General features: G+C 45.7%; 1 protein-coding gene across 13 annotated transcripts in view; it reads left to right on the top strand.

Moving 5' to 3' along the window:
- Positions 1–12,833, top strand: part of Wdfy3 (WD repeat and FYVE domain containing 3) — a 253,981-nt gene that overhangs the window by 156,175 nt on the left and 84,973 nt on the right. For all 13 annotated transcript variants that reach the window (XM_076546791.1, XM_076546794.1, XM_076546795.1 and 10 more), the window contains 6 exons: positions 359–540; positions 1,885–2,116; positions 3,648–3,808; positions 6,231–6,342; positions 9,178–9,368; positions 10,646–10,798. In XM_076546791.1, the coding sequence (XP_076402906.1) occupies positions 359–540; positions 1,885–2,116; positions 3,648–3,808; positions 6,231–6,342; positions 9,178–9,368; positions 10,646–10,798 (1,031 nt within the window). The remainder of the gene's footprint in view (positions 1–358; positions 541–1,884; positions 2,117–3,647; positions 3,809–6,230; positions 6,343–9,177; positions 9,369–10,645; positions 10,799–12,833) is intronic.

Genomic DNA, 12,833 nt, shown 5'->3' with positions numbered 1-12,833 from the left:
GTAAACCTGCTGTTTCTTAGCACAGTGTGGCTACTGCTACTTATCAGGCAGAAGGGGGCAGAGTCAGCCAGGGAAGCCGGCAGGAGGGGATAGCTGCAGCACCGAGTTCTCCCGGCAGGCAAGAGCGTGGACCAGTGGATGCTCTCCACACTGTGCCATGCGGCGCCTCTTCCTGCCGCTGCTGTCCTCAGGTTCTGAGCGGGCAGGACGATCACAGACCAGCAACGGGTCTGTGGGATGGGCAGCGGGCCTTCCGCTGAGTCAAGGACAAACTGTCAAAATGCGCTGGTGTAGAGATGCAGATTACAGAACAGGGGCCGTGTGGACAAGTGCTCTGACTCTCTCCCTCCTGCGTTAGTTGATGACTTCAGTGAAGAATCCTCCTTCTATGAGATCCTCCCATGCTGCGCCCGCTTCCGATGTGGCGAGCTGATCGTGGAGGGACAGTGGCATCATCTGGTCCTGCTGATGAGCAAAGGCATGCTGAAGAACAGCACCGCGGCCCTCTATATCGATGGGCAGCTCGTCAGCACTGTCAAGGTGAGCATTCTGCACCAGGAAACAGCTGTGCTCAAAACAGCTCCAGAGAGAAGATGGTGGGGTATGGGCGTGCACATGCAGCTGTGTGGGACGTTTGAAGTGAGTCTGTGGACTCTCCAGTAGGGTGCTTCCTATTAATATTATTGAAAATTAAAAACGTCAGCTTTTAGGATTGAGGGGTACACAGCATTATGTGTATATGTGCACACACAAACACACACACACACACACACACACACACACACAGATATGCACATACACTATATACAATCAGGGGCTAGTGTAGCTAGAGTTTTTCTGTGTCCCGCCTGGCCCGCGGTCAGGACAAATCTCTCACCCACAGTCCTGAAGCCTTTTATAAAATAGTCACACAGAGGCTTAATATTATTTATAACTGCTCGGCCTTTAGCTCAGGCCTACCACTGACTAGCTCGTACATTTAAACTCAGCCAATCTATATGTCGCCATGTGTTCAGTGGCTTTACCTCTGTGCCATTACATGCTGCTTCCTGGACGGCGGACTATCATCTCCTGATTCAGTCTTCTTCTTCTGAGAATTCTCCTCTCTGCTTATCCTGCCTATACTTCCTGCCTGGCTACTGGCCAATCAGCATTTTACTAAACTAGTATACAAAATTATTATCCCACAACAGGCTAGTATGAACATGCAGGTCTTCACCCACATGCTTGTGAACACACCAGGACCATTATTTAATATACATAGAATGACAGATGTGATTTGAAGTTGGCTGATGTTATGAAAAAACAAGTCATCGGAAATGTCCCTCACCTGTGACAGAAGCCACCTTTACAGGCAGCACCTCAGCTCCTCATCTCTTACACTTTACCTAAATATATATTTATTTAAAATGAGCTGATTGATAATTAAGATGTCTCATCAGTAAACAAAAGCATTTTCAACTCTAAGAATGTCAATCAACCGTGCCCATCCCCTGTGATAATATATGTGCATATAAATTACAGATTCTATTTTTTAAAATAGTAAGATACTTTTAGTCAGTACTTTTAATTAGGCTCAAAAGTGGTTTTAATTGTAGAACTGTGAACACTACATTTTCAGAGAAGCACCATTAATTTGATAATCAGACCACAGGCAGTGAGCGATAGTATCCCTATATTTAATTGTTGCCGTTTATCTAATTTACTTGCTGAGAATTTGATGGCAGATTTCATAGTACTGCATTGAATGCCCGGTTGCAGACCCTAGAGTCTTGCCCTTGCGTTTCTCAACTCTGGAAGGCCGTGTGGCCGGCCTTGAGATGCGAACGCGGTTATTCCTGGTTGAAAGGTTGTCTACGTGTCCCGCGTCTGTCTTCCTTGCAGCTGCACTATGTCCACAGCGCCCCTGGGGGCTCAGGCTCTGCAAACCCTCCGGTGCTGAGCACAGTCTACGCCTACATCGGTACTCCACCTGCACAACGCCAGACCGCGTCCCTGGTCTGGCGCCTGGGACCCACTCATTTCCTAGAGGAAGTTCTACCCCCTTCGAGTGTCACCACTATCTATGAACTTGGACCAAATTACGTCGGGAGTTTCCAGGCTGTCTGCGTGCCGTGTGAGTAACTTACCCTCAGGTCTTGAAGCTGTACGGCACATAACTTCTGCACCATAGATTCATGGATGTGTAGGACTGGTATATGTTTGCCTGGGAAAGTGCTTTTTCCACTCCCTTTCTTCAGGATAATTTTATTGATCACTCCTGTTAAAAATGTTCTCCTCAAGCTGAGGCTATAGCTCAGGGTTAGAGTGCTTTGCTAACATGTCTGGGCCTTGAGTTCAATCCCCCCGCACTGCAAATAAGGAGATAGATTAAAAAATATATAGTGCTCCTCCCCACAATCGCACTGTACTTTTCTTTTCTGACAGGGTTTCTCTGTGTAGTTTTGGTGCCTGTCCTGGCTCTGTAGACGAGACTGGCCACGAACCCACAGAGATCCACCTAGCTCTGCCTCCCGAGTACTGGGAATAAAGGCGTGTGCCACCACTACCTGACAACACTGTACTTTTCTGATTCATTATCTACTCACTAATTAATTTTCCAGGTTTTCTTCTTGGAATAAAGATGAGTGTATTTACCCTGTTAGAGGCCAACCTCAACCCTGTGTATTTTTTCTGTTACTTCTATTACATGAAGCAATTTAAATGTTAAAACAGGAACGAGTGAACAAAAACATAGTCTCAAGATTAAAGCTGTCCTTCCTAATAGTCCATTTTTTGAAATTCCTTTTTCCAAAAGAAATATAGAATAAAAGAAAGTGATGTTTGACTACAGTTTATTTTTGGCACCCAGATGTGTTACATCTGCCTTTTTCTAGTTCTGATTCCACTCATGGTCTCAGAGAAGTTACAGCAAATAAATTCCAAATGTTCACTAGCTTGTTGATGATTGAGTACTTCATATGCTTACTCAGCATTGATTTACAGTGTCTGATAAGAACTGACCCTGGGAACTTCCCATGTGCCAGGTCTGTTAATACACCCAAAAGGCATTTGTGTTCACTGTTCCTTCTCGTGTGTATTTACTTATCTCAAAACAGTGTGTTAGCTCCTACCATTAACAGTTTCATCAATGAAGAAACTGAGGCAGAGACAGACAGACAAATAGATTTACCATGTAGATTTCCTAAGTAGTAAAGCAAGATTCCAAAATGTGTGTTTTTTCCCTCACTCTGCCATTCGGTCCTGTCCTGAGAAGTGTGGGAGGTGTGGGTGAGCGTGCTTGACAAGCAGAGACCCGAGTCCCACTAAGCTGGAGACACTCATGTGTTCTCACGCCTTTCCATGTAGAATGAAGTGTCTGGTGGTTGTTAGGTAACGGTTAACACTCTTTGGCCTGCTCTGCAGTAGCCCTTATGGAACGTGCTGTAGGAGTAAAGAGTGTAGAAGTGTGTGTCTGCCAAGTCCTCTCCTATACTGTCCTCGGAGAAGTAGACCAGAGCTAACAAAGTAAAATGGCTTTAGAGTCTGGCTGCCTTTACTAAATATTGAAATCTGCCCAGGCAAGCATGGCAGTCGGCATGAACACTCTGTTCTGAGGGTGTAGAAGACTGCTGGCCGTTGTGAAAAGAATCCTTCTTCTTTTAAAGGTAAAGATGCAAAGTCTGAAGGTGTCGTCCCTTCGCCGGTGTCCCTGGTTGCAGAGGAGAAGGTGTCCTTTGGCCTCTATGCCCTCTCCGTGTCCTCCCTAACGGTGGCGAGAATTCGGAAAGTCTACAACAAGTTAGACAGCAAAGCCATTGCCAAACAGGTAAGTTGAATGCTCTCCTGGTGAGCCATGGCGGCTCTCACTGGGAGGGTAGTCCCGATGGGTGCAACTGAGTCACAAAGGTCCCTCGGAGGTGAGGACCAATGTCGTCGAGTGGGATGCTGAAAACCGGGGCCATGGGCCATCAAATGCGGGCGGGAAGAAAGTGGGTTGTTAGCCGGTCGTTGGTGGTGCACGCCTTTAATCCCAGCACTCGGGAGGCAGAGCCAGGAGGATCTCTGTGAGTTCGAGGCCAGCCTGGGCTACCAAGTGAGCTCCAGGAAAGGTGCAAAGCTACACAGAGAAACCCTGTCTCGAAAAACCAAAAAAAAAAAAAAAAAAAAAAAAAGTGGGTTGTTGGCCACATGCAGTACAACCCTGCCAAGGCCTTCGTTTTAGGCAGTCAGGACCATGTTTTACATCAGATCTTCAGAACTAAGATAAGAAAGTTAATGCTGTCATTGACTTGGTGGTAATTTGGTAAAGCAGCCATGAGGTTGCTGTGGTCTTCCTCCCTTCAGGGCAGCTTTGCTGGATGTCATCCTCTGCAATGATGGGGATTCTCATTCAGTCCTTCGCTGTTCATTTCCTGTTGGGGCATCTTTCTGTTGCCGACACAGCACTTTGACCAAAAGCAGCTTATGGCAGGAAAAGGTTTATCTCTTCTTTCAGGCTTCAGTCCGTCATTGAATCAGGGCTGGAAGTGGAGGAACACTGCATGTTGGCTCCCTCACAGATTCATGCTTAGCTCTAGCTTATTTATATAGCTCGAGATGACCTGCCTAGGGTGGTGCCACCCGCAGTGGGCTAGCCCCACCTGCGTTGGTTAGTGTAACCTTCCTAGGGGTGGTGCCACCCACAGTGGGCTAGCCCCACCTGCATTGGTTAGTGTGACCTGCGTAGGGGTGGTACCACCCGCAGTGGGCTAGCCCCACCTACATTGGTTAGTGTGACCTGCGTAGGGGGGGGCCACCCACAGTGGGCTAGCCCCACCTACATTGGTTAGTGTGACCTGCCAAGGGGTAGTGCCACCCACAGTGGGCTAGCCCCACCTACATTGGTTAGTGTGACCTGCCTAGGGGTGGGGCCACCCGCAGTGGGCTAGCCCCACCTGCATCAGTGGGTACAGACAGTTCCCCACAGACGTGGCCACAGGCCAGTCTGATCCAGACCACTCTGTTGGAAGCTTTCCTTTCAGATGGTTCTAGACTGTGTCAAGTTGACAGTTCAGTCACACCACAATACTTCCTTCGCTGTATTGTTGTCTAGTTTCTGCAGACCTGAAGTGACTGTTCTCTGTGTGCTTTCATTTTTTAAAATATTTGATCTCTAGAAATTCAAATGTGATATACCTAGACTTTGAAAAACTTGTTCCCTGATTGGGTTCATTGACTCGCTTGAACTATAAATTCACATCTTTCACTAACTTTCAATAATTATATTTGCAAATACCTTTCTGCTGCATTTTCTTAGTTTTATTCTGAGACTCTAATTAGCATATTTGTTATTTTTTTTTTCATATTGCCACCCTCGTGCCATTTATATTTGGTACATTTTGCTCCTAATTTAGGCCAAACATATTTAAATATTTAGCTTAATTGGGAAAGTGGGAATATCTTGCTGAGCATCAAAGCTTCTGTTGACAATTTAGATTTCAGCCGTGCATGTAGCTCAGCCTTAGAACATTTACCTGGCACACAGTAAGGCCCCGGGTGTGACCCAAGCGCCACAAAGTTAAGAAGTTGAACCTATGACAGTAAAGAACACAATTTCTGGTTTGGTAAGTGATGTGGTTGGCTGGTTAGTTTGTGGCTCTCTGAGGTAGATTCTCACTATGTAGCCCACCCACATCCATCTTGACCTGGCCGTCGTCCAGCCTTAGCCTCTCAGATACTGAAACTTTAGGCTGGGATCACCACATAGACTTCTTCTTTTTTTTAACTGATGTTAAAGTTTAAGCAAATAAAATTTAAAAAAAGGGGGGGGGGGAGAGATATCTCTATGATTCTGGCTCTATGGCAGAAGAGCCTAGTCTGTGTGTAAGATATTTTTTATGTAGTCACGTTTCATCTCTAATCTTGGAAATTTTATTTGAAGCTAATTGGATCTAGAATAAAACTGAATCATCAACAGTATTTGTCTGCAAGGCACCGAATGATGGCCAGCCTCCACGCCACAGGGAGGTTCGTTCAGGAAAACTCAAATATCTCGGCCATCTTTATCTCTGTAGACTGCATTTAAAATTACTTTTATGAAATTTCACACTTCGGAAAGTACTTGCCCAATTAAAAGGAAAAATTATAGAGAATGCTCACACTTTCCAGTAGGCAGGAGAAAGGAGGGTTAGTTACCTGTCCTGAAAGGGGAGGCGTCACACTGCCAGGCCTCCGTCTCTGATCACATTCTTCTCCTTTCCTGTTTCCAGTTAGGCATTTCCTCCCACGAGAACGCCACCCCGGTCAAGCTGGTTCACAATGCCGCGGGCCATCTCAACGGGCCAGCGCGCACAATTGGGGCCACTCTCATTGGCTACTTGGGTGAGTACATTGTCGTTCTTGTTTCATAGTCTTTACTTGCTTTCAAATTTGCATTTATTTCCTTCATATAAAGCGGGGGAGATGTTTTAAGTTTATTTCTTAAAGCACTTGACCTGTAATGTTCCTGCCATGTTACGAATGAGTCCCACATCCTAATCAGATTTAAAAATTATGAGCTCTCACGCAACCTCGCGCGCTTCTGTACAAACTGCAGGTCGCGTGCGGAAACAGGTGTGGAAATCAAAGCATTGATTATCGTTCAGTGCTGGTTTTGCTCGTGCGTCTTTCTGTTACTTAGAAATGAGCTAAAAGAACATTGTAGCCCCATGGCAGAGCCCATCCCTGTCACGCAAGAAGCCGTGGGTCCGATCCCCAGTGCCTCCAAACAGCAGCAGAAAGAGCAAAGAGGAGGAGCTTCGGGGTGTAGACTGTCCAGCTGAAGGAACCTCAGAGCTGCGTCTGCTAGAGCTCCACACGGTCTGTCTTAGAGTTGGAGTCTGTGGTTAGGCAGGATCTAAGACAATCCAGTCAGGCCACCCAGACTTTAGAAGTGCGTACGTGCAGATTTGTGCGTGATGCTGGTTCCTTTTGAGAGTGACCAGCGTTTTTGCTGGGCCAACTCCTGTGTTTAATCAGTCTCTGCAGTCGTTAGTGTTCCATGCTTGCCACATCCTGACTGTGCTTTGCTTTTGAGCTAATAATGCATTATTAAAACAGTTCCCTGCTTGATAAAGCACATTATCCGACTCAGCAGATACTTTAGGAGCACTGCTTTCGGGACTGCTGTTTAACGTTCCTTCCAGCACCCCAGCACAGTGTGGTGTGGTGGCAGGTGATGAGCGAAGCCTCCGCAGACCAGGGTCCAGTCCCTGCCCTCCCGCTCAGTGACTCAGGCCCGGCATTTAACCTCTTTACGCTTCAGTTTTTTTCCCCTATGAATAACACTTGCCCTGATAGCCTTAGATAGTAGTTTTCAAAATCCAGGGTTCTCATGTATTAAAATGTACTTGCAGGCTCTGCAAAGCCGTAAACATTAAGTTCATGTTCATTTGTGGGTATATTTATATTAGCCTTTTCCTTTTTATTTAATTAAAATATTATTACGTCATTTCTCTCCCCCTCCTACCCCTCTCCTGTCTCAGGGCCCTGCCTCCCCACTTCCTACATTCATAGCCTGTTCTTTACTCGCCATTGTCGTTACATATTCATAGAAATGAATCAACGTACAAACACAGCCTACCGAGTCTGTTCAGCTGACTTGCGTGCATATGTCTTTAAGGCGAACCACTTGGTATTGGGTAACCAATCAGAGAGCTTGTCTCTGGTGAAGCCTAGTTCTTCCTGTCTCAGCAGCTGATAATTGCCTGTCACTCTTTATCAAGGGGTGAGGCCCAGTGAGATTTTTCTTCTAGATACATTAGGATCTCAACCTTTGTTGGGATTGTTCAGGTCTTTAGGGAGATTTCATGAACATGGTTTCTCTGCCACTTCTAAGGGACATAGCAGACTTCCTGATCTGCTGACTCTTCTGTCTCTTCCCATCCTTCCTTCCACTATGTCCCCTGAGAGATGCAGCAGTTGGGCTGGGTACCGCATGGCCAGTTGATCTGCATTTTGACCAGTGGTGCCTTTCCATATGGTCTCTTGCTGCTGCAAAAAGAAACTGGTGAGGAGTGAGATCTACACTCATCTGTGTGTATAAAGAGGAGTACGTGGACTGCAGTTAGGACTACACTGGCTCAGGAAAGTGCCACGGCAAGATCCGCCTCTGATCGCTGGCCTCACCAGCCGTGTGTAATCGGCTAGGCAGCACTTCAGGGAGAGCTCGCCCTGTTGGTCGCTGCAATGGATCACAGGGGCCACACCTGGCTAGGACCCTTTCCCCCCTTAGCAGCTTGGGCGTCCCCTCTAGGACTATGAGAAATAGTCCTCAAGAAGCGGGTGTTTGGGTCAGTTCCAGCTCAAACCTTCCAAGTGTGTGTGGTGTCTTTAGCAACAGGGAGGCAGGAGCCGTGGCAATAGCTGTATTGTTTTCGGAATCTCCCAGTGGACTCACCAACACCTTGAAAGGTTTCCCATGCCTGATACTAAGTGAGGGTTTGTTAGATAGTGTGAGGGAGGAAGGAGTATGGTCATCCCATACGACGTCATTTCATTTGAAGTGTGTGTGTGTGTGTGTGTGTGTGTGTGTGTGTGTGTGTGTGTGTGTGTATACGCGCACATACACTTATATGTATCATATTCAATTTTAGCTCAGTATAAAATAATGACTCCCTATATATTTTATAATGTGACTGATCTCAGAACCCTGGGCTCAAATGATCTTCATCCATTCTTCTTAGTAATAGGGACTAGAGCTCGAAAATACTTTTATTTTTAAAGACTTTTTTTTTATTTTTAATTATGTGTATGTACAGGTGGTGAAGTGCACATATGTTCAGGCACAAACATATTGGATCCCCTGGAACTGGTGTATGCGGGCTAAGAATTGAGCTCAGGCCCTCTAGAAGCATAGACTGCACTCTTAACCACTGAGCCACCCTTTAGCCTCTAGTTCTATATTTTAAAACCTCAGTCCTAAAGAGCAGGCAAATACCATTCACTCAGAACATTAATAAATGCTTCAAATACCATAGTGTCACCACTGCACTCCATCCAGAGTTTCCCCAAGTATGTCCCAGGGGAAACGAGTAAGGATCTTTCTTACCTCACATTGCATTCCTGTGACCTCTGTGTTTCTAGGCAGGCTCTCGCCCAGCGCCGTGGACTAGATAATTGATATCTACTCTCAACCCATTAACACTTATTTTAATTTTTCACTCTCTCTTTAATCAGGAGTAAGAACATTCGTCCCCAAGCCTGTGGCCACTACTTTGCAGTACATTGGAGGAGCTGCCGCCATCCTCGGCCTGGTGGCCATGGCCTCCGACGTGGAAGGGTTATATGCCGCAGTCAAGGCCCTGGTTTGTGTGGTCAAGAGTAACCCACTAGCCAGTAAGGAGATGGAGAGAATCAAGGGCTATCAGGTTGGTAACCATAGGCTTTCCTCGCTTCACTTCACACCAAATTATCGAATTTTCATTAGTCATATTTGATAAAATGGAAGAATTATATTGTCCAAGTAAACTTAAAAGCCACTGGCATGTATAAAAAGTAATTCATCAAGTGAGAAGAATACGTGGCTCTATTTAATTTTGGTTTCTCAGGTTCGCTTCTTTCACTTTGTCTCACGTCTTCTGTGACCGCATTATCTCAGCCAGCTCTGATGCGTATGAGGCACTGGACCCTCACTGTCCTGTGGAACGTTTCCAGGTCTCCCCTCGTCTCACACACATCTCATCAAATCATGTTGCTCTTTCACGTAACCTAGGTGTACCTACTCGTGTGCTGAACTCATCTGAGATGTTTCTCACTCCTAATACAACGTGACTGCTGTGCTACAGTTATTGTATAGTGCAGTGGTTACGGGAGAAGTAGGGGGAATGTCTGTACAAAGTTTTTAAAGAGGATGTTTTGATCTCTGTTTGACTTAATCTGTGTGTTTAAAAGCCGTGGACAGAGAAAGCCAACCATAGTCAGATCACTGCTTGCTTTCTTGGATGATCTTTCTCTTCACACAAAGGGGAATGAAGTGAAATTGGACGTATTAGCTCCTGCCTGGAGAGACTCAGGGTTGGAGATCCATCAAGCTCTTCCCATTTTCTTTGTGGCTTCCCCCCTTCATACGCCTTCATCTTTAGCTCTCTTATTTCCTCCAAGTGTGCAAAACCACAATCAGTGAGCATGCACTGCTGTCCCTGACGGTTCAAACGGAGTTGTAAGATAGGCACGTGCTCAGCTGTGTAGTCTGTGGGGCAGAAAGGACTCAAGTGAAACAATTCAAAATAAATATTTGAGGCAAAATCGAGTCTCTGCTAGTCAGGGTGTTGAGGTTTTGTCGCTCTCCCTGAGGGGGGAAAAAGACGACATAAAGGCGGGAATGCTTTCTTTGCCTTGTGATATTGAAGTGTGGTCCACAATTTGTTTGCTCTGTAACTATTGGCCTGCTGTAAAATAGGACATCGGGGTGGGGGGCATGTCCCTGAGGAGAATTGCTCGTCTCGTACAGCCAGGAAACAGGAAGGGACTGTGGACTGTCTTTCCGGGTCCATCCCCCGTTGCTCATTTCACCCAGCGAGGCCTCTCCTGCCATGATGCCTTGAGGTCATGAAGCCATCAGAGAATTAACCCGTTGACTAGTTCCGGTGCGTGTGCTGCGATCGGAGGGATGGTCTACAGCAGGCCTGATCTGTTGTTCTTCCAGTTGCTGGCAATGCTGCTGAAAAAGAAACGCTCCCTTCTCAACAGCCACATCCTCCATCTGACCTTTTCCTTGGTGGGGACTGTGGACAGCGGCCATGAGACGTCCATCATTCCCAATTCCACTGCTTTCCAGGACCTGCTTTGCGATTTTGAAGTAAGTATACACAATAACTGGTAATAGAAACTTGGTGGATGTATTTATTTTCCTCTACTACGAGAGAGTTAAACTGCTTTATCTCAAAGATATGTGTCTGAAATTGTGTAATTTTATGATCATATCAATATCAGTTAGTAAAACATAAGAAAATAATTGTTTCCTTTTCTCCAAATACATCCTGTTCTACAAATGTTACAGAAATTAAATGCTTAATATATGCCCCGAAACTGCCCATTTCTACTGCAGCAGGCGATACAGGCGGGAAGCGTTCCCATTAAGCTCTTCTGCAAGAAACTTTTCCACAGTCAGGAGAATCTAAACGTGTAATCTGGATTATTAGCAGCTACATAGTAAAAGAATGTTTTCCCTAAACTTGGAGGTTTTCACTTCTTCTGTCTTACTTTCTCTGTCCCTCCAGCATGCCCACCCCCTGTGCTGGCTGATCTTCCCCATCATGTCACCTTTAGTCACTGTGCACTGAATGTTCACGTGACATCCCTTGGCAATGGGATCTCTGGGCATCATGCATGAAGAGCCTGTCTGTCTACATCTGGGCATCATGCATGAAGAGCCTGTCTGTCTACATCTTTGTGTCTGTCCCACACAGGGGGGTAACGGGACCTAATGATGGCAATTACACATTCAGCACGTGTAATTGCTCTGCTCCTGCGGCTCCTCCATCCTTTGCCAGCTCTCAGGCATCACCACCCTGGTCCCTTTATCCCTCTCACTGTCTCCGTGACATTTTCATGACAAGACTGTCACCTCTCGGCTTTCTTTGTTCCTTTATCTTCCTTGGGCTCTCACTTGACCCCACAGCTTGGTCTCTGGAGTTCACGGTCACTGTCACGTCTGTCTCTAACTTTGGCGTCTCACTTCAAGACTTCATTCTGACTTCTTGCTCAGTGTTCACATTGTTGTAGCCTAGCAATGCCTCGGCTGAACTTGACATCCTTGCCCCAAATTAGCACATCCATCTACCTTCCAGTGCTGTTAACAAGTCCCTGTTCCTTAGGATTGCAATAATGCAGTCAGCTTCTTCCTTCCCCCCGTCTATAAACAGTCTGCCATGAAATCCTGAAGATTCCGCTCTCCCTTTGTGCAGCGTCTGCCCTCTCGGCCTCCACCGCATCCTAACAGGACCTCACCAGCTCTCCTCACATGCACAGGATAACTGTCACTTCTGTCCTTCCCTAGGCTGTGCTGCCCACCTTTGGAGGTCTCATTCTTTTATAGAGACATAATTACTTCACATCTTCAGCAATCTGTAGAGTCTCCCCTTTTCCGCACAATAAAATAGACATTTCTCAGTTTTCAAAGTTCTAGTTCTCAGATGGCTTTGAAGATGATGATGGTCACCATCATTATTATTTAAGACAAGGTCTCACTGTATAACTCTGGCTGGCCTGGAGATTACTATGTAGACCAGGCCGGCCTCAAAGTCATGAAGATCCTCCTGCCTCTGCCTCCCGATTGCCGGGATTAAAGGTGTGTGCTACCTTACCTGACTCCCCTTTGATTTACCCAAGCACTACTTTAGTTACTAAAGACCTGAAAACAAAAACTAAAGCACACAGCCCATGTCTCTAGGCCACTAGTCCATTAGAAGAGAAAAACAGAGAAATAAATAAGTAGTTGTGAAAGATCCAAGTTAAAAGGCTGCAGAGGGCGGCAGACCTCAGAAGACCAGGGAAGCCTGCTGGACCGTGTTTCCTCCAGGAATTTCCTCTGGTTTCAAATTTGTGATTAACATTTAATATACAAACATAAATTTAGTTGAATACCAAATTCTGGCTCCATCTGAGAATACCTTTATACTTCTGGCTTCCTAGAGCATCTCTTATTACTAAGCCACAAATAGTCTATAAATAATTCCTCCCTCTTTTAAAAACAACCATTTTACAAATTTAGTAAAATAATCATACCAGCATACAAACATTTTCTTTGATATTTTTCTAGAATCTAAAATAATGTGGTTTTTCTTTGAAGATTATTATACTATGTCCATTTCCTCTTTCCTGTCTTTCCTTGT

Source organism: Peromyscus maniculatus, chromosome 10, assembly GCF_049852395.1.
Source record: "Peromyscus maniculatus bairdii isolate BWxNUB_F1_BW_parent chromosome 10, HU_Pman_BW_mat_3.1, whole genome shotgun sequence".
NCBI classification, from domain to species: Eukaryota; Metazoa; Chordata; class Mammalia; order Rodentia; family Cricetidae; genus Peromyscus; species Peromyscus maniculatus.
The sequence above is the reverse complement of the archived record's forward strand: the minus strand, read 5'-3'. Positions and strand labels throughout refer to the sequence as shown.